This window comes from Biomphalaria glabrata, chromosome 13 (genome assembly GCF_947242115.1).
Source record: "Biomphalaria glabrata chromosome 13, xgBioGlab47.1, whole genome shotgun sequence".
Taxonomy (NCBI): domain Eukaryota; kingdom Metazoa; phylum Mollusca; class Gastropoda; family Planorbidae; genus Biomphalaria; species Biomphalaria glabrata.
Window position 1 is genome coordinate 26255356 of NC_074723.1, and position 23079 is coordinate 26278434.

The 23079-nt window shown below is 34.8% G+C and overlaps 1 protein-coding gene across 2 annotated transcripts in view; it reads right to left on the reverse strand.

The window, feature by feature from the left end:
• The window catches only part of LOC106058204 (neprilysin-1-like), a 217447-nt gene that overhangs the window by 18913 nt on the left and 175455 nt on the right, over positions 1 to 23079 (reverse strand). For both annotated transcript variants that reach the window (XM_056007389.1, XM_056007388.1), the window contains exons 15-19: positions 20794 to 20894; positions 20229 to 20287; positions 19878 to 19929; positions 10633 to 10700; positions 7087 to 7217 (exon numbers count right to left, since the gene is read on the reverse strand). In XM_056007389.1, coding sequence (XP_055863364.1) covers positions 7087 to 7217; positions 10633 to 10700; positions 19878 to 19929; positions 20229 to 20287; positions 20794 to 20894 — 411 coding nt within the window. The remainder of the gene's footprint in view (positions 1 to 7086; positions 7218 to 10632; positions 10701 to 19877; positions 19930 to 20228; positions 20288 to 20793; positions 20895 to 23079) is intronic.

Here is a 23079-nt window from a genome sequence, read left to right on the forward strand (position 1 = left end):
TTACAGTAACACCTTTTTATAAACATGTTTTAAAAAATCATTAAAAGTTTTAAAATCACTACAATTTTTATTTCTACAATTATTTTTTATGTGTGAAATTGTGTATTGGAAAATGCCGGGTACTTGAAATAAGCTAGTCCTAAAAAAATACACAGATCTTGGGTAAAAAACTCATCAAATAAAGTACTCTAAATGTATAGTTTCTCATGCTTTTTTTCAGGTCTTTTCTTTTTATAGCCTCTAATTGAAAAAAAAAAAAGAATAACAGATATCGTACTTGTGATTCGATGTCTCAGCACAGTTATCTACTAGATCTAGATCTAAAATATAAATTTGGAATAATTTAGATGTAATTTAGATTTGATTTATGAAAAAAAAGCCTAGATAATCTATCAATAGACTTAATGCAAAATTGAATTTAAAAATAGTAGATTAGTTTTAGTATATTATAACATTGCAATATTGATTTAGACGTTTGGAAATCAAAATCTACACTTTAAGTCTAGAAATTGAAATTCTATATCTAGATCTAGTCTATATCATTCTAAACTAGACCTAGAAATTCAAGATCTAGAATCCACAATGATTTTAATTAGAATATAAATATATATCTAGTTCGGAAAATCTAGACATACTGTAAACAATCTAGATCTAGTTTAAAAAATCTAGATAAGATCTATATCTAGCTATTGTCTTTTTTAAATACGAGTCATAAAAGAGGTTTAATAAATATTACTAAAACGAGTTGTTTTAGCTTTTCCTTTGAAGAATTCATTCCATATGACGTCAAGCGAAAAAAAAAATACACTACGTATCACGGCCTAGTTAGACTAAAAAATGTCTTCATCAATACGAGCAAGTTGTCGAGTGTTCATATGCATTGGTGCACCGAGTGAGTTCTTTTAGCATTTGCTTTAAAGAATTAATTCCATATGATGTCAAAGGGAAAAAATCAACTACGTCAAACGCCCTACTTAAAATAAAAAATGTCTTCATCAATACGAGCGAATTTTGGAGGGTTCATAGACATTGGTGCACTGAGTTTTTTTTTTTTTTTTTTTTGCATTACACTTAAAGAATTCATTCATATGACGTATAAGAAAAAAAAATGTCATTACGTTACAATGGGCTAGTACCAAAAAATGTCTTTATTAACACGAGAGATTTAACGAGGGTTTCTAGACATTGTTGCACTGAGTTCTAATAGAATTAATTTAAAGAGGATTAAAGCCTCATTTTTTGTGCGTTTTGTCTGTCAGTCTTTCTGTCCGTCATGTTAATATAAAAAAAACACTAAAAGCTTTTGAAAATGTGATTAACCTTTAATTTTCCTTCCGAAACATCGCAATAGTTTTAAGTATATTTAATAGATAGTTCCGGATGTTTGTATATATAGTGAGAGAAAAAGAGAATTCCAGATAAATCTAATACCGTTAATGAAATTTTTGGAATTGTCTCGTATGAAATGTAGATGTACCATAGCCTTATGGAGAGCTTTTCGTATCATACCTTGGTGTTAGGAAGTTGTTTTCAATAAAAATTGGAACATATTAACGATAATTAGATTTTGTAACGTTTTAGCTAGAAAATTAAATGTAGTGCAAGAGAGAAGTGCGATTTTACATAAATAAAAAATATTTTTCATAAAAGTCCAAAACAACCTATTTTCGTAAATGCGAAGAAGATTATTTGTTTTATTTATTAGAAGAGGGAATTCAAACAGTTATTTGGCGTTAGTAGATTTTTCATATAAAATTCAGAAATTTTTAGCCACCATTTGTTAGAAAATTAAAGTAATGTAGGTCGATTTCTTTTCCAAAAAAAAATCCGGAACATTCTTTACCGATTAAAAAACTTTTGTTATGTTTCAGCAAGAAAATTAAATGTAAAATAAGTCTAAAAATTGATTTTCAATAATCGTTTCTAGTAAATTACTTTCTTTTTTAAAAATCTTGAACAACCTATTGTCAATATTTTTTTTAAAAAGTCATTTGACATACATTTCTTTAAGATGAAAATACGGAACAATTTGAGATCGATAAGTAAACTATATTGACATATTGTCAAAGAATATAAGTGTAATATTAGTCAATTATGCGATTTCAAACAATCTTTTGACATAATTAATTTATTATAAAACAATATCCGGAACAACTTTATAGTTAATGAAATATAAGGCAGTATAGAGATTTTCATTTAGCATTTATATGCTATTTACATTGAAAAACCGGAACAACATATTATTGATCATGTGTTTTTGCATCGTTTAAGCATGGAAATTTAATGTAATATAAGTTAGAAGAGCAAACAAACATTCGTTGGCATTAATTTGTTTTTCACAAAAACATCCGGAACAATATATTATAGATACTTAAAACTATTGAGATGTTTTGGAAAGAATATTAAAGGCTAAATCAGATTTTCAATAGCTTTTAGAGTTTTTTAAAAATCTAAACGTGACGGACAGACCGATCGACAGACAAAACGCACAAAAATAAGCGTCTTCTATTCTGATGGGGAGGCTAAACAAGAAATAAATAAAATCTGATGATTTTAAAAATTGATAGCGAACTGATTAGTTACGCTACTGTACGAATGTCGCTGCATAAAAAATGTGCTTGATATTTACATACAAAGTGCATTCTTACCCTTTATAAACAAACATAAATGTTTTCTTTTAATTTTAGCAGCTAGCTGACCAGAAAAAACACCTTTAACTAATATTTATATTGTTGTGAACATTTCTTGTACCTTTTATATTATATATTACTAAGTGATACTGAATATACCCAAACAATGTCTTTCTTTGTTAACATATTGTAACATAATCTCCCTTACATTTATGTATTGTTTTAGAATTGGTGTAGTTTTTTGAAAAAATCACTTGCATAATTAATTTTATAAATTAATTGGTTTGCTTTTAGAAAATCAAAGTAGGCGTTGCAACTAAGCTTTTCAAGCCGCATCGCATGGTGAAATAATATTTTTCTTTTCTCTTCTAGTTATCGAGATCTGAGTGTGACTGACGGACAGACGAACAGACGGACATTTTAACAAACCTAATAGCGGCTTTTCCCATTTACGGGGGCCGCTAAAAAAGTAGCCGTTGCATCAGAACTTGAAAGATCTAAAATATGATAACCGATTTTCCTTTTCTTTTCTAGTTTCTGAGATGTAAACGGGATGGTCGGAAGGACGACAAAAATAATAGCGACCTTTCGGGGTCCGCTGAGATTTGTTTTCGAGATCTTTGAATAACTATGCATTCTTTAGTCTCTGACGTAGTAGTGTTTTACGACTATCTTCTGTTAAGAAGGAGCGTCTGTAATTTCTAACATTAGATTAGAACTAGACCGATTGTTATATATCTAAAGCTAGACATTCAAAAAATTCTTGTTGTAAATGTGAGGACCTATTAAACTAGATCTTAACTTTTTTTTTAGTGATGCTGTGTTGTGTGTGTGTAGGGGGGATATGATATTTCATTTTTTAAATGTGAAATTTCACTAAATTATATCTTAACACAGCTCTACACCAGGTCTACGTGCATCTCGAAATATATTACGGCCAAAAAAAAAGGAACAATAAGCATATCAAATATCACAATATTAACTATAGCAGGCATGTCAAACTCATTAAGGTGTATGGGCCGCATAAAAATTAATATGACCTGAAGGGCCGCAGCCAAAAAATCTGTTGAAAATAACTGTATTATATAGGCTAAGATAAGTTATCTTAGTAGTTTTATATAAATTAGAAACAATACAATAGAATGCAATAATTAATGGAATACCTGTCCCTTAGTTTTCTGAGATACAAGTTTGTTTGCCACTGACACTATCATCACTGATAACAAATTTTGATCTGATAAGCAGTGAGATGTTTTTGTTACTTTCATTATAGAAAAGAACTACTCACAGAGATCAGTATTGCAAGAATAGCAAGAGGTCTGGCTGGAAAGTTCCGCAATTCAACGTATCGTTCAGGTAAATAACAGTAAAAGTCACTTCTTTATACTTCGATTTCAACACAGAATCTGACTGCAATTCTATCAGCTCTAGTTTCACTTTACCAGCAGCATTTTCAGCATTTTCAGAAGCCAATGAAAATGGAGATATAAAGAAGGAAAATTTTTGCTTATATGAAATGAAGTTACGATAACGGTCATTGAAAGCATCTACTAACGATTCCAGATGTAGAATATATTTACTAAATGTTGCAGCCGTATTTAATCTTTTAGTTCCTGACACGTTGAGAAGTGAACAAGGTTTTCTCTTTCTATTTGGTTTATCCACAGTTGTAACTTTGCTTGAAAGCACTTTACATCATCACACGCAGTTGTGAATATTTTGACTTGACCACTTTTCATCTTCAGAAACAATACCAGTTTCTCTCGCACAGCAAAATATCTCTTCCGTACTTTATGAGACGACAGCCAGCGGCCTTCTTTGTAGTAGGCAACACAATTCAATTCGTGTCCAATTTAAGCCACGGGTACGAATAACCTTGATGTTGGAACTGTAATTGCTTTGCGCATAATGTTTCTTGGTGAATGTTGCTTTGAAAATGAGCAAATTTAAAATTAGCATCAGACTCTCTTATTTTTTAAAGCAGCTTTGCACCAACACCATTTCTAACCCCAATCATGGTTGGTGCGCCATCCGTTGCTAGACTAGCTAGCTTTACCAAAGATAAATTGTACTGCAATATCACCTGGGCAGCTTTAACGACACACTCTTTAATAACATCACCCTCGCTAAAGGATCTGATGTCTTCCAATTACATGTTACAAAATGTAGCAAGCATTCACTGCAGACTCACTCGAGTTGTTCAGTTTAACAAATACTGTTTGTTGCCTTTTAAAACTATTTTTCAATTCCAGTAGCTTGTCATCCCTCATTTTCCCGGTGTAAGTATCATACACCTTTTTGTGATTAGCGTAATGTCGTTTGATATTGTACACTTTGGGCACACTAATGCAGGAATTGCAGATTAAGCAGTGAATCTTATTTGATACCGATGTGCAGAAATAATTTAACTCCCATCTTTCTTGAAACGATCTATTTTTGTCCTTAGTGTTTCTTTTAGTAGCAGCTGCTGCTGCAGTTACTGATTCTTCATCAGTATTTAAATCCATTATTCTGGTAAATTAAATTGTCAGTAAACGAATGTAAATTATTTTGTGACCGCAGACAGTATTGAATAAACTGATGATACAGGAGGCCAAGTACACACTAAAATAAAATAGAATTACAATAGTAATCATTGATAGTAAGCATTGATAGTTTTTCTGTAGACCTAACTCTATTATTTTGGCTTATTTATGACATGATTATTAAAAACTAATAATAATAAGAATATTATGATAAGAAACTAAACTTAAAAGATAACTTGAAAGATAATTCGAAGTTAATAAATAAACGAAATTACCATCATTCAAATTAAAATAAATTTTTTACAAAATTATGTTTTAAAAAATCTGATTATTAAAGAATACTTATTAAGTTCAACGTTGTTTATTGTCACGTTTTATTTATTATTAATATTTTACTTTTTTTTTAGCAGTAAATATTTTACATGAAAATTAGTGGTGACTGTTAAACGCTTAATAATTTAACCTTATTTTGATAATTTGGGCCGCATGTGAAGTGGTGGTGGGCCGCATGCGGCCCGCAAACACGGTGTTTGACATGCCTGAACTAGAGAAAGCCAACGAATAACCCGAGGTAGCATTATAGTAAATCTAAGGCAACCAGTAAACGAAAGTCAGGAGGTAATAATAGCCGAGGTATTTATTTACAGCTATAAACAAAGAGTTAGACATGGACTTCAGCTATCAAGTCACAGGGAGTAATGTCTTAAGTTCTACAAATCCTACTTAACACTAGAACAGACCACCGACACACTTCCCAGTGTCGCTCCAGGTCCTTCAATCAGTTCACTGGTATCACGCAGGACGTCACTTAGCCCCAGACAGTTCAGACTCCCATAACTTCAGCCCTATCTACAACAGTCCTTCTCAATGTGGCGCGGGAGCGGAGTTACAACAGTATTTATGACGTTTTTTTTTTCTCAAGTGGGTAGGTTTTATTATTATGTTAAGCATCCGACTTCTGTTTGGATAAGTAGAGGATTAGATAGTCCGTTAATGGGCACAGCATGGCCTAAAAGTCTTTTACATGTTTCCGATGTTCCTTCAGAATAAAAGATTAATACAGCCTAACCTAAACCTCCGGAAAGAAATAGCGCGTCATGACAGCGGGTTGGATTTGCGCCCTTGACCATCGAGTCGATATTTAGAGTGCATTCCTAATGATGTCCTAATTAAACATACCCATAACCGGGCAGGGGAAAAGAAAAGAGATACTAGAATACCCAAGGGATGGGGGCTAGCGATGATTTAAAATGGGTCTGTTCCAGTTGAACGTACCATAACAGAATTTAAGGACCAAAAGTATAATAATTGCGAAGCGACGAAATCTGGGTCGTTAATTGGAGATTTAAATAAAAATGGGTTGCTGTCAGAAAACTGTGTGGTAGAGCGGAAAGATGCAAAGAATGTAATTAAAAAAAAAGGGGGGAAGGGTCCGACCGTTTCATTGAAAGTGGATGAGAAAATAGAGCAGGGGTTAACTGATCAAAATAAACAGTATATACACTCGGACCAAATCAATGGATGTAGCCGGTTTTGAATGCTAGTTATTAATATGTTATCAAAAATATTTTAATTTCAAGAATTAAAGTCTTTTATTATTATTATTATTATTAAATTTTTATTTTTTAGCTCGGGCAGATCTATTAATTAATTTAAAAATCCAAAAAGAACTATATACATCTAAATAAATAGGCCTATGGATAGGCTTTTACACTCTAACAGAATAATAGAAAAAAAATTGAAAAGGAAAACTTGTAAATTACAAAGCCAATATACACGTATACAGTCCTCACTGATATAATTTTCGTATACTACGTTATTTCTCCCAAATATGTCCCACCATTATTAATTAAAAACAGTTTTATATCTGCCTCTTGTCCATGTAAGTTTGGAGATCCCTGTTAAACAAGTTAGTCTAAAAAATTACATACCTTCATATGTATATCAGTTACTGTAAAGTTGCTGTACTGATCTATTATACACTGTGCTTTGGCCTTGAATTTATTTTCTGCGTCTGGTGACCACCATTTTGCCAAATTTCCGTACTTGTCGTATAAACGACCTGTTGGTGAAATCAACTAGTTCTTGTAAAGATTAACAATAAATAATCTATATTCGTACAAATTCCTATAAAAAAATTTCTACTAAAAATATTACAAATAAAGATTTCGTATGCCATTATATCTTAGTGCTCTTTGTGCCCTATTTGTTTTCTATTTGCTTATGCACTTTGTAGGTCCCTACAACCACGATTCAATCAAAATTATTTCACCGCAATAAAAAATCACAGGATCATATAGACACAAACAAATACTAATTTTGAGCCTAATAGACAGAAAAAGATACACTGATGTTAATTAATATTAAGGCTAGTCTATGAGTCCGAAGATTAATGAGAAAAGTAGTATTTCTCGTGGCTACGCAGCCCCAGCTGTGACCTACATATTTTGCCACATCCAGGGCAAGCATAACCATTGTTCGTCGGTGGTCGATTAATATGTTCTTTTCGCCGTCTACGTCTGTCCTCGCCAGCGGATTTCCTTTTGGTCTCAAATGTGTATCACGCGGCCTTTATGAGTGACCTCCAGCTGTGTTGTTCAACCAAGTGCTCTATTCTATGTCGGCTAAGGCAAAATGGCGCCTAAACTGGTCTTTAAAGCGTTTCCGTGGGCACCTCTCTTACGTCGACCACCTTTTAGCTCACCAAAAAAGACTGCTTTTAGCATACGTTCGTCCCCTCATACTTGCCCTGGCCATAAGAAGTCCCTCTATACTTTCCATACCGGCGTTCGCAAGAACATCGCTGTTTGTAGTGCGGTCTTGATCTCAGTGACTATATTGAAAGTGATACGCAAACAAAGACCCGCGGGCCGCGAGTAAATTATGTCTAGTATATATATATATATATATATATATATATATATATATATATATATATATATATAAATATATATATATATATATGTATATGTATATATATATATATATATATACATATACATATACATATATATATATATATATATATATATATATATATATATATATATATATATATATATATATATATATATATATATATATATATATATATATATATATATATATACATATATATATATATATATATATATATATTAGGATTAAAGCCACATTTTTTTTTGCGTTTTTTCTGTCTGTCCGTCATGTTAATATCGAAAAAAAAGCCTAACATTTATTGAAAAGTTGATTATCCTTTAATTATCCTTCCGAAACATCGCAATAGTTTTAAGTCTCTATAATAGATTGTTCCGGATGTTTGTATATATAGTGAGAGAAAAAGAGAATTCTAGATAAATCTAATACTGTTAATGAAATTTTTGGAATGGTTAGATGTTAGATGTACCATAGCCTTGTGGAGAGATTTTCATACCATACTATGGTGTTAGGAAGTTTTTTTCCTTGGAAATCTGTGCATAATATTAACGATAATTAGATTTCAAAACGTTTAGCTAGAAAATTAGATGTAATGTACGACGGAAGTGCGATTTACATAAATAGAGTTAGAATGTTTTTTCATAAAAATCCGGAACAACCGATATCCGTAAATGCGGATAATTTGTTTTAGTAGATTTTTCATATCAAATTCGGAACAATTTTGGCGACGATTTGTAAGAAAATGAATAAAATCTGATTATTTTAATGGGCCGAACTGATTAGTTACGGTACTGCATGACAGTCGCTGAATAAAAGTCCATTATAAAAAATATACATGATATTTACATACAAAGTGCATTCTTAGCCTTTATAAGTGTTTTCTTTTAATTTTAGCAGACAGTTGACCAGGAAAAAAAAAACCCACATGTAACTAATATTTATATATGTTGTAAACATTTCTTGTACATGTTATACATATATTTGACTTTGTGATACTGAAAGTACACTAAAAATTGTCAATCTTTGTTAACATATTGTAACATTACCTCCCTTACATTTTTGTATTATTTCAGAACTGGTGTATTTTCATGAAAAAATAGCTTCCATAAATAATTTTATAAACTAAACCAAAAGTAGCCGTTGCACCTAAACTTTTCAAGCCGCATCGCATGGTGAAATAATATTTTTTATTTTTCTTCTAGTTTTCGAGATCTGAGTGTGACAGACGGACAGACGGGCATTTTGCACAAACTTAATAGCGGCTTTTCCCCTAACGGGGGCCGCTAAAAAACAACAACAATTAGTTAATTAGCTTATTAATTATTTTGTTTGGTATCAAACAAGGGAAAGAAATTATAATTGACATCTGTGGTGTTATAAGTTGAATTAGTCTCATTGAGGACGTTTGAGCCTTTGAGTGCAAATTCAAGTCGTACAACTGTTTTTATGCATTAAAAAATGTATCACGGTCAAATTGACACCCCCCTCCTGCCCCCATTTCCCAACTGGTGATAGACTCAAGGCGCATTCAGAAAGCTAAAAGCATAAAATTGGACTAAACAAAATAATAGGTAACAATATTTGTAATCGCAAAAAAAAATATTAATGTTAGTGTAAATCAGTGTTCCCCAAACGTTTGATCTATTTTTAGTATTTACCCCTTCTAGAATATTCGTAACGCTGAGTACCCCTCGCCCCTTTCCTGAGAAGCGATTATTTAGATATAATATTTAAAAATGCTTAAAAAGCATTTATCAACTAAACATAGTAAATAAGTATTTAAATAAAATCAGCAAAGCTAATGACGTACACCGCGATCGCCAGTTTGGGAAACACTGATCTAGATCTATTACAAATTTAATTGCATGACCGATCCAAACTAATTGATACAATTACACTTAATATAAACTTTGTTTTTTTGTTTTTTGAAAGAATTTCAAAATGCTTTTCTTGTTTAAATAATTGGCAATGTTCATAGAATTAAGCATAAGTATCAAAACAATTGAAATGTATAATTCTTTGTAATATTACCCGAAAAAGAGTCGATCTGAAGGTCTTTGCTACTTTGATAAAAGGAAAGTTTTATCCCAGAGGCCAGGAATAAAAAAATTAGGTCTTTAATGACCTCTATGATTATCAACAAAAAATTAATCGCGTTTTGTGGGTTCACAGATACATTAGCCCACCGCCTCTGTACCAACTGCTGTGGACAAGCCTGGTCCGTCTTATTCTTATATTTACCGTCACTTTTAACTTAAGAAAGTAGCCATCACAGCGTTCGACCACCATAAGGAACAACATAGCAGTTGATATAAGGTTAGGGGCCTACGTTTACGTAAATCCAGCTTTCTACACAATATACTGCATTAAAAATAACTCATCACTAACCAAAATTTAAGATTTCCAATATAAAATTTAAAGCTAGTGAGTTATAATTTACACATCAGCTCAGATGATCAAAAAGTTAATTAAATAGATCTAAATTGTCTACAAATAGTAAAATGTTTTGTGAGTCTCTGACAATGGCATTTGTTAAAATATTTTCAAATATTATATCTTACCTCTGTCATCAAAACCGTGTGTTATTTCATGGCCTATGACAACACCAATGCCCCCAAAATTTAATGATCTAAAAAAAGAGTAAAAATAAAACAGATTACAGAAAAGAGTATATAGGAGCGACAGACTCATGGTAAGCAATTAGCAATTTCAGCACAAATATCGGAAGAACTACAATATATATATATATATATATATATATATATATATACCTATATATATATATATATATATATTATAGTAAATCTAATACAAAACAAGGTTACAAAGACATTGTGTGGAAACACAAACTCAAAATCGGCCCCCGAAGTGGTCCATCCAGGAAGGCTTCAATATTTTCAGAAAGAACATCCAAATGAAATTATATCAAAGACAAATGAGAGATAAGAATGGAGAAAGAAGGTTGACAGTTCTTGTGTAGTGCCCAACGTTGCAGTAGTTCAAAGGATAGGTGCAAGTGAATGCAAAGTTAGATGTGAACCTGGCCTAACTAGTTCCCCTTTCAGACCTTGTGGTCTATAGGGCAGATGATGTAAATTTCATCTGTTTTTATGGCCTACGGTTAACGAGGGTGTCATGTAGCCAACACAACGACCAACCGCCTTTACTTTACCCAACTAATGTCAGGTACACATTAGAACTGGGTAGACTAAGAGGCGCCCAAGGATTCTGAAGTTGAAAATCCCAGTCTTCACCAGGATTCGAACCCGGGATCCTCGGTTTGGAAGCCAAGCGCTTTACCGCTCAGCTACCTCGCCTCTCCTGGCCTAACTGAAGTCTTTTAAATAATGTAATTGCTTTCACAACGCTCAATCTCTTATTTTAAAATTACAGTAATCTTTCGTTTAAAAAAAAAAAGTGTATAAGATTTCTATTCGTTTTAAATTAGGTCTAACTTATAATGCATTCTAATTAGCTTTTCTCTTTAAAAAACTGCTTGCATAACTGATTTTAAAAATTAGATTTTTCGCTTTCAGAAAAAAAAAAAAAAAGTAGCCGTTGCATCAGAACTTTGAACGGTCTAAAATATTGTGATGTCGGATTTTCAATATCTTTTCTAGTTTACGAGATATAAACGGGACAGACGGACAGACATTTCACACAAAACTAATAGCGTCTTTTCCCCTTTCGGGGGCCGCTAAAAATCAACGAAAAGAAGGAGATAATAAAAGACGATGTATTTATTTACTGCTGTAAAAAAAGTTAGACTTGGACTTCAGCTATCAAGTCACAGTGAATGATGTTTTAAGTTCTACAAGTCCTACTTAATACTGAGATGAACTCCAATTGGTGACAAGGCAGGGAGACCTACGTCTCCCGTAGTGCCCTGGTAAGGAACTCTGCTGTTTGGCGTAGTGCCTCATAGCTTCCATACAAACATAGTGAACCACTGGATACGTCTTCCCGCAGCTCGCGGGTCCTCTCGATTAGGGCGACGCAGTGTTGGAGTCATCCCAGGATTTCAAAAACTTTTCATGTACCCACTCTCGTATTGTTGTTGTAGCCTGTTGGAACGTACTTGGTGACTCGAAAGTGGGCACGGCCAGCGCTCCTTCTCGTGCTAGAGCATCAGCCACGGCATTGCTCCTCACGCCGCAGTGCCAGGGCACCCACTGCATAACGATGACCCTACTTAATACTAGAACAGACCACCGACACACTTCCCAGTGTCGCTCCAGGTCCTCCAAACAGTTCACTGGTATCACGCACGACGGCACTTAGCCCCAGACTGTTCATATCTTCAACAGTCCTTCTTGTAGAATCAACATGCCTTCTCCTACTCATGCTGAATGGTGCTCTGATGCACACCATCAGTGTCATGGGCCGGTCCAAGTCTATATATACCTACATTACCCACCAGCTACGCCTGTTGACTTGGACCGGCCCATGAATTCGAGTATCACTTTTCTCAACCCCTCCCCTGCCTGCCTGTCTGCCTGCCTCCCTCTCTCTCTCTCTAAAGAAGAAACTAGAGGTACACTGAAACAGAACAAATAAAAAATTCTTAAAAATTAAAGCTGACTAACTGAATATAGACAAATTGTAGTTAGATTACTTCTATTAAGCACAGAAACAACGTTAGAAATGAGTTCGGGACTCACCTTTTTCTATGTTTAAATTCTTACTCAGTTGCTGTAATTGGAAGGTATTTATCGTCTTTAGTTCTTGCGCGAGTTAACGTGTATGATTTGATAAACAAACTAGGCAGTACCCTTTTTATATTAATTTATTTACATGTTAATATGTAAATCTTAATTTTAAAAATAAATAATACATGTAACATTCAAAAGGAATAATTTAAACTTTTTTTCAACAATGAAAATACAGAAAAGGTCGTTCGTGAGGAAAACTTGCTAGCATGTAATGTAAATCTCTCCTAAAGTTTAATTGAAAAAAAAAAGTATTCCAATGTTCTACTTTGAATGACAACTTTTTCAAAAGAGGTTATGAAACCAAGTCGGCTTCAAGAAGAAATAGCAATATCAAAAAAAAAATTAAGAACATTCATGAAAAATTATTTTAAAAATTATACTATGCAAACAATATTAAAATAAATATTATTAAACAAATGGCAAAGCAGAATGTGTTTTAGTAGCCTCTTAAAAAATTGCATAGATTTTTTTGCCAAAAAATAAAACAAAACAAAAACAAACAAACTTAAATCTTATGATGTTTTTTTGAAAATTGATTATAAATAAAATTAAAATGATTAAAAACGCATCTGAGACTTCATAAAAATTTTTGGTTAGTGATGAAATATTATTTCAACGTTGTGCGGTTATGTAGCTTATTGCGACTTACAGGGTACCATTCATGGTAGGACGCTATGAAGGTTTTATAAATAAATCAGGATAAAGAAAATACAGATCTATCCACTATTGACCTTGTGAGTTGTGATATACACGCAACATCTTTTTCAATAATCAGACCACAATTTAATTCCTATTTGAATCTAATTAAAAACAAGGTTACAAAGACAGTTTGTGTGGAAACACAAACTCAAAATCGCCCCCGAACTGCTCCACCCAGGCATCTAAAAAGGCAGGTTTCAATATTTTCAGAAAGAGTATCAGAATAAAATTCTATCAAAGGCAAATGAAAGAGCAGAATGGGGAAAGAAGGTTGACAGATCTTGTGTGGTGCCCCAACGGTCCAGCAGACCAAGGGATAGTTGAAAGTGAAGGTGAATTTGGATGTAAATCTGGCTTAACTGATGTCATATAATAATTATCTAATTGATCTAATCGTTTTGTAATGGGTCAATCTCTTATTCAAACTTCAAAAAAAAAAAAAAATCCGTAAAAAAAAAATTAATATTTTTCCTTTTTTAATTGAGATATTAAATGTATTTGAAAGGGTTTTTACAAACTCACATAGCTTGTTTGTTGACAAATGAATTACTACCTAAAGACATTGCTGTTTATGTGATTCACCTAACAATGCTCAATAAACAAATGAGGCCAATCCTTGATATACAGCTGCGGTCACAAGTTGGGCATCTGTAATCACCAGGCGCAGTTGCTCTTTTGCCCTTCTTTCTACAATTGTTGTGTATGGCATCTGCAATCCGGGAGCCTTCCTTTATGCTCGCTCTCCATGTGGATCAATCCAGTACCATATTTTCCCAGCTATTAGTGTCGATTTTAAAGAGCTAGCTTCATGTCGCGTTTGCATACATCCTTATACCATAAAATTGGACGACCGGTGGCACTCCTGCCTTCTGTTAGATCGCCATACAGAATGTCTTATTGAAGTCATTCCCTCTGGCATTCTATGAACGTGGCCAAGCCAGCCAAGGCGTCTGTTGCTGATAACACAGCGGATGTCCTAGTACCCTGCTCTTCGTAGCACTTCCGCATTGTTTTTTTTTATCTTGCCACCTTATTTTAAAGATCCACCTTAGGCATTATATAAAATATAAAGCAGAATGTAAAGCGTATGAATGTGTGTCCCGCATACAGACACACCACACAAATTAATTTAAGGCTTTGCATTAACTGGTCCCCCCGCACAGGAACAGGGACGGCGCGCCACTACACGAATCACGATGTATAAAAATATATTTCATGAAAATGTGCAATACATTGTTCAAAATGTTTTCCATTAGTCGTTACTAGCTGGGATACAAGAAAACGCACAATTATTTAACATATCTATAATATGAAACAGAAAATAAGGCGAGTGTATGTATGTATGTATGTATATCCCGAATGAAAATCAAAACCGTTTGACCAATCTTAACAAACCTTGGCATAAATGTTCCTTGGATACTAACATTTTGATCTTTTTGGCTTTGGGCACATCGGCACAATTTAGGCCATGTCGTGCCCATAAACCTTTAACGGTTATTTCCCATTCATACCTGAAGAGCTAAATTTAATACAGTGAAGTCATTAAAAACAAGGTCCATCACAGTTCAGATGTTAGAAATAGTAAAAATTTATTAATCTAATAAAAATCTGTTGTAAATATTATATATTCATAATTTTTTTGCCCTACCAAAAATGAAATTTTTGTAGTAAACCCCACCTCCCGGATAAAGCCCAGTATATTCCCTGGGTCGACATTATCGCAAGGTGGTCAAAGAAAGCGCTTCAGGACACCCTCAAAGCTTCTCTGAAGGCGTTCAGCATAGACCCAGCAACCTGGGAGACAGAGGCACATGACAGAGCATCATGGCATCGCGCTGTGAAAACTGGCGCACAGGTTGCTGAGGAGAAGAGAACAACGCTGGCAGAAGAAAAATGCCAGAGAAGAAAAGCAAGGCCCACAACACTAGCCCCAGCTGGAATAACCTGCCCAGTGTGCAGCCGAACATTCCGGGCTCACATACGTCTCACCAGTCACATGAGGAGGCATAAAACCCCAGTGCAAAGCCCTCAGCCCCCTGGACGACAATGGACCACGATGGACGAACCATATATAAAATACTTCCTTCTAATATTCTGGTATCTGGGGCAATCACAGTACTCACACAGTGGGGACTCTTCTCTCTTGAACACAAAGTAGTGCTTGCTGTAGGTGTGGCCAATTCTAAGTCTGGACATGGTCGTGCTTCCACGCCTTGTCAAACCCTTAGTCGCGGACCGCCACCTGACATCCACCACAACCCGTCTAAGTTTGTTGTGGGTCTCAGCCTCCCACCGATCTTGCCACTCTCTGTAGGTCTCAGGTCCGAGCAGGGAATTCGGGTTCCTGTCACCACTTGATTTAGGGCTCTCTTTGCTTCTCTGTCTGCCGTTTCGTTTCCCTCTACGCCCACATGGCAGGGGATCCAGATGAAGGTGACATCCCTATGGTCAGATGTTATTTGGTCTAAAAGCTTTAGGCTTTTATGTAAAAATGGAATGTCAGTCTTCATCCGCCCCAAAGCTTGCATTGCAGATTTGAGGTCAGAGCATATGAGAAATTCTCTCCTGTCTAATGCTTTTACGGCCATGAGTGCAAGTGAGATTGCATGTAATTCTGCTGTAAAGATGGAGCATCCGTTGGGGAGTCTATGGGAGATGTTTTTGTTACGAAAAGAGCAGGCACACGCGACCTTTCCATTCATTCTGGATCAGTTAGTGTAATTGGTACCACAATTTCCGTAGCTCTCCTGCAGTTCCCTAAAGTGGACTTGTGTCTTTGGGTCTGTATTTTCTTTTTTTTTTTTGTAATTAAAAAGAGATACATTTAATTTAGGTTTATTCATCAAATAATGAAGGTTCTGTGGGATTTTTATTTTAGAGATTTGGTCAATGGGTGAGGGTTAAATTTTGGATGAATTCTCTAATTTTCCTATGTCCATGTAGTGCGGAATCTTGGAGTTTTCTTCGACTTAACACAATCTTTCGACCCACACATAATTCAGTTCTGTAAGCGTCTTTATCTGCAGCTGCGCAGATTAGGCCAGATACGACCATATTTAACAACGGAGTCAACAAAAAAAGCTAGCTGTGGCATTCATACTCCCGCCTTGACTACTGCAACGCCGTGCTATCAGGTAAACCCGTTGACAAAATAGTCAAGTAACAACGTATTCAGAACAACGCCACATGAATAGTCCTAAAAAAAAACAAGACGAGATTCTGTTACTACGCTCTTAGCCCGCTCCATTGGCTTCCTGTGAAAGTGAGAATCGAGTACACACTTTGTATCAGTGTATCTATAACAAAAAAATGCCCTTGCACCTTAGCGAACGGATCACTCCATATGTCCCCCCCCCCCACCAGAGAGCCCTGTGCTCAATGGACTCAACGCTTTTAGTGGTGCCACGTTTCTCCCTCAAAAGCTACGCTCTGCGGGCTTTTTCAGTGCACGGATCAAAGGAACGCTGTATGACGTTAGGCCTTAGATTGTATAGTTCTACATCTGTAGGGTTAAATATGGAGTCGAGAGCAGCGTTCGTGGGGTTGGATGTTAGGTTGACTATATACTGCATTGCAAACTTTTTTATTCTGATGTCCATGGGGAGTTCTCAAGCCTCCACATGGAGACTTGGGATTGGTGATGTACGAAACGCGCCGAGACAGACGCAGGGCAGAATTTTGTATGGTATGTATTTTTAGGTATGATTTCCTAGCTGCTCCATATATTGTTATAAACCTGGTGGTGACAAGGATGGGGTAGTGCTGTGTGTGGTTTTAGACTACGCAAATCGCCCAAGGCCAGCGCTAGACGAACGTGTGTGAAGTCAGTCCGGAGCAGAGGCTAGGTCAGTGTAATGTTGTTGCCTACTGTACAGTATTTGTGATGTATACGAAATTAAACTGTCACTTTGGAGTCCAGAGTTGTAATGTTCTTTAAGTTCGTTGTGTCGTGTGGTGCAGTTTGCAGAGAGCCTGAATAGTGGATCCATAGTCTAGTTTGGATCGAATCAGACTCCGATATAGCAGCAGCAAGGTATCTATTTCTGTCAGCTCCCCAAAGTACTTTAAGTATGTTTTATGACTAGTGGAATTTCTTCCTAAGTTCTCTAATATAAATAAAAGTAAAGTTCCCCTTTCAGACCTCTTGGGCAGATAATGTAAAGGTCATCGGTTTCTGTGCCCACTGTTAACGAGGGTTTAATGTGGCCAGCACAACGACCAACCGCCTTTACTTTTCCCCAACTAATGTCAGGTAACCATTAGAGCTGGGTGGACTCAGAGGCGCCCAAGGATCCCTAAATTAAAAAATCACAGTCTTCACCAGGATTCGAACCCGGGACCCCCGGTTCAGAAGCCAAGCGCTTTACCACTAAGCCACAACGCCTCCAAGTTCTCTAATATGGGAGAGAAAAATATATTTTGCATCTAGGGTAAGGCTCGAACATTAAGTAGTTTTCACAACAGGGATCTTCTTTTTGTCTAAAAATAAATCAAAGTCTAGATGGTTTCCCTTAATTTACAAAAATACACGCTAACAGTTTTGGAGTCCGAAAATTTAAAACCATTATCGTTTGCCCAATTTTGAACTTTATTTAAACACAAGACAGATATTACCCGCTGCCCGCGGGTCTTAACTTGCGTATTGCTGATGTAGTCACTGATGTAGTGCATTAGAAACAATTAAAGAAAATAATAATGTTATAAGTAAAGCGAATGCATGAATTCATGAATAAAAAAATATTATGAATGGACCTAAAAATAGCTAACTGACCTGAATTCAATTTTTTATGAAAACATTGGTGAACGAATGTAGATCTATGTAAAAATGCTTTAGAAAAACAAATTTGAATGTTAATTTGATTAAAATATGAAATGAATCGACTATAATTAATATGTTCATGAGTTTAATTATAAAACTATCTTTGCGAAGAGAAGTTGTGTCATCTTAGAGTGGAATTAGAGTTTTAGAATTAGGAATAGGTAATGTCTAATGAAAGAATGTTCGTCAGGAATTCTAAATTCGCAGATATAAAGAACGAATTTCTGTAAAAATGCATTTGAAACACACATTGAAGGTTAATTTTATTAAATAATGAAATCAATAGACTATATTTTGTATTTTCGTGTGTCAAAGTAAAAAACTATCTGCGCAAAGTGTAGTTTCTAAAATTAGATCTAGATCCTTTCGATCTTTTTATGTAAATATGGTAAACATAGCCTAGATCGATGAAGTTATAATCATAGAGTTGGAAAACTTTTTTTTGAGGGTCAAAAGTTTGATTTAGGGATACAATACATACACTATGGTCTACGTTAGCACCCAAGGAACATTTCTGCCAAGTTTTATCAGGATTGGTCAAACGGTTTTGATTTCTATTCGTAACATACATACATACATACATACATACATACATACGCCTTACTTTCTACTTTAAAATATAGATTGTTTATTTTCTTTCTAAAGTACTCATGTTTTTGCCATATGTAAAAATGACAAAATCATCAGCATACAGAGAGCACTCTATGCCAGAGGACCGAGCCTTTATAATGCTGTTTATTTTAATATTTAACAGAGTTACTGAAAGAATGCTGCCCTGGGGTACACCCACCTTCTGGTTATAAGTCTCAGAAGTGGAGTTGCCCACTCGAACCTGAAATTTCTGGTGCTTTAGGAATCCTCACAAAGTAGGGAAGGTGTCCTTTTACCACATAAGCTCCACATCCCGTAGAATGCCATGTTTCCAGGTTGTATCATATCCCTTTTCTGTATCGAAATATACAGCTACTAGATGTTCTCGTCTAATATATGCATTCCTGAAATATTCCAGCATTACCAGGTGGTCAGTTGTTGTCCGTCCCTGCCGGAATCCGCACTGGTAGTTAGAGATTATTTTATTTCTCTCAAGGAACCAGACCAACCTATTATTTATCATTCTTTCCTTGGTTTTGCAGATGCAACTTGTTAGTGCTATTGGGCGATAGTTAGCTGGGTCAGACTCATCTTTTCCCGGTTTAGGTATTGATATAACTGTGGCTTTCCTTCAGCTGTTTGGAAAAGGGCCTGATTGCCATACACAGTTATAGATTTTTAGCAGGGTTGTCAATGAGGGTCCGGGAAGATGCTTGAGAAACTGATAGTGGATATTCTAGAACCCACAGCCTCAAAAGTATCTTGTCATAAACATAGTGTCACACACATCACTGCCTCAAAAGTTTCTTGTTATCTGTCACTCTAAACATAGTGTCACACACATCACAGCCTCAAAAGTAAGTATCTTGTCATCTGTCACTCTAAACATATTGTCACACACATCACAGCCTCAAAATTATCTTGTCATCTGTCACTCTAAACATATTGTCACACACATCAATCTACAAACAGTTTGAAAACTTACTTTGGATAGGTTTTGCTAAAAAACGGTGGCTGTAATATTCCTGCAGGAAATACTAAAAAGAAACACACAAAAAACGACAATAATATTAATTCAATACTCTATAATACTTTAATAATTGGTATTGAATGTGCATATTTAGAATGTCACGGATGAATGTGTGTATATGTGTATAATCTATTTTACTATATATTATATATGTCAATTTCTAGTCAATTAAAATATTAGAGAGCTGTTACAAAGAAGATAGTTATTAATAATAGGCCTATACATGATGTTCAATACGCATATGAAGACATAGTTATGAATAATATAAAAAAAAAATTGATATAAAATATTTATATATGAACTTACAAATTTGATTGTTCAAAGGATTATAAAATGCATTTACTGTTGAAGGTGCTATACTCCATCTGTTGAAAATTTAAATTGCTTTGATTTAAGTAGCTAACTACACTGCAGACCTAGGAATTTATATGTACTTATGCCTTTCTTGGCATAATTATTAACTTAATTTATAAATGAACAAATGTTCCCATAATGACATTGGTATATCTAAGAACTTTTCATGTGAATAATAACTGGGAACAAGGCCGTTCTGAAAAGTTCCTACATATACCAATGTCTTTATAGGAATGTCATATTTAAAGTTTCGAATTTGCAGATTGCTAGCTCAAATTATTTTAAATGGACTGCATAGAATTTTTGTTTATAAAACGATACGTTCCTTGCCTAACATTTGTTTTTAGCATAAAAGATTTTTTAAACTTACGACCAATAAAATCCCATATTTTTTTGTATACACTTTACTCTCACAGCGAAGCAATTATAACAGTTGATAAATATAATGGCTAAAATTAAATAGAACATAAACGGACAAATCATCTATAAATTAAGTAAAATTCAGTGACCAACTTACTTTTCTTTATCAATTGGTTTCCTCAGTTCTCTAAGATTTTCATAATAAGATTCCCTTTCAACTATTAAAATATTCTCGAAAAAGTTCTCATCGAATTCAAGCTTGAAAAGATTTATAAAATAAAAATATTAAATAGTTAAATAAAACGTATATCCCTTGATGTAAGCGTATAAATAACTTCCTACATTTATTTGGATAACGTGTGTCAAATTAATATATAAATCATATCCGCAGTCTGGATTTTTTTCTCGTGGCTGTTTTTTTTTCATGGTTTCTTCTTTGCATACAAAAATCTATATTTATATATCTACTATATCATGTTTTCTTTGGAAAAGAGGTAGCGGGCGGTAGAATGTAAATGATTAATCAGCTACGGGTCTTCTATTTTTTAATTTAATTTTTACTATTTATTCCCTTTGGCATTTTCGGATGATGGGTCTCAATATAGCATATACAACTTATTTAACTGACAGTTTTTTTATAAGCATCTCGATATACCCAAAACATATGCACGAGTCCTCTTCGTAGATTTCTCCTCGGCTTTCAATACCATACAGCCACATCTAATGATAAACAAACTGAGTAACTTAAATGTAAGCCCTTACTTGCAAGCATGGGTTCTAAACTTTTTAACCCAACGGCCCCAGTATGTTAAAGTCAACAACACCAAATCGTCAACTCGAGTACTATGTACGGGTGCTCCACAAGGTTGTGTACTTTCTCCTGTGCTATACACTCTTTACACTAATGACATAAGAAGCATCTATGACTCAGTTAAACTCATTAAATTCGCTGATGATACTGCCATAGTCGGTCTTATTTCAGGAGACGAAACTCAGTATCGAAGCTCGATAGAAGAGTTTACAAACTGGTGCACCGACAACTTTCTAGAACTGAATGTAACAAAAACTAAAGAACTTATAATAGATTTTAGAAAGAAAAAACAAATTATACGTGAACTGCAAATAAACACTACATCTATAGAACAAGTAAAGGCATATAAATATCTAGGCATTATCATCAACAACAAGCTTTCATGGGAAGACCACCTTGGAACTCTGACAAAGAAAACAGCCCAGCGACTCTTTTTTCTATACAAACTCAACAGTTTTAAATTAAATAAGAAGATCCTTGAGACATTTTACGGCGCGACTGTACAGAATCTGCTAACATACGGAATAAGTTGTTGGGAAAGGCAACGCCTCATCTAAACTGTTGCAACGTCTAGAAAACATCATTAAAAAAGCATCAAAAATTACACTCACAACATTACCACATTTAAAGGAACTTTTTGAACAAACGTGCCTAAGAAAAATCGAAAAAATCTTGGAAGACAACGGCCACCCGCTCCATCAGAACTACGCCAGGTCGTCGCGAAGTGGGCGACTGCTGTCAATCAAAACAAGAACGGAGCGGTACAAAAACTCGTTCGTACCTCACTCGGTCAGACTCTATCACCGCCACTCATTGATCAGGGAACATGAAATGCACCAAGATACCTGTGTGTAGTCGCTGAATGAACTCTTTATGTTGTCTGTTGTATTTATGTGTATTTTTCTGTTGTGTTGTCTTTATATGAGAAACGAGTCCTTGTAATCACAACAAATTTCCGTAAGGATCAATAAAGCAGTCTTAGTCTTAGTCTTAGTCTTTTGTTTTTCTTTTTGCATAAAGGAAGTAATTTTTCCACTAAAATACGCTCACCCCTCCTAAGGAAAGTACCTGTCAGGGAGGTGGGGTAATCTGATCTAACGCTCCTCCCACGGTCCAACATGGTAGCATATATTATATAGATATTTGACAAATTTTGTTCACAAACTGTTAATTCAGCATACAAATCCAATTGATCCATTACTCAGATGGTTACAGTGTGTCTGGGGGTAGAGGCAATTGCCCCCCCCCAACCCCACCAAAAGGGGGGGGGGGCGACATAATATAAAAAATGGTTAAAATATAAATAATTCGTATACATTTTAAAGAAAAATTAATAATTTTGTATACAAATTGTGTATTTCTTAAATAAAAATATGTCAGCCCTTCGGGAGAGGAGATCAATCGAGTGTGAGGTTGGAGATAGCCCCTATCCCCCTCCTAGATCCACCATTGGTTTCAATAACAAAAACTAGATATTGAAAATCAGATATCAAGATATTTTAGATCTCGTTAAGTTCTACTTTATTTATTATTCCAGTGGAACCTGATGCAGCACTTAATGAACATTTACACATGGAACATTGTAAGGATGCTTCATACGCATACCTTAGTGACGCGGCTGAGAATGACAAT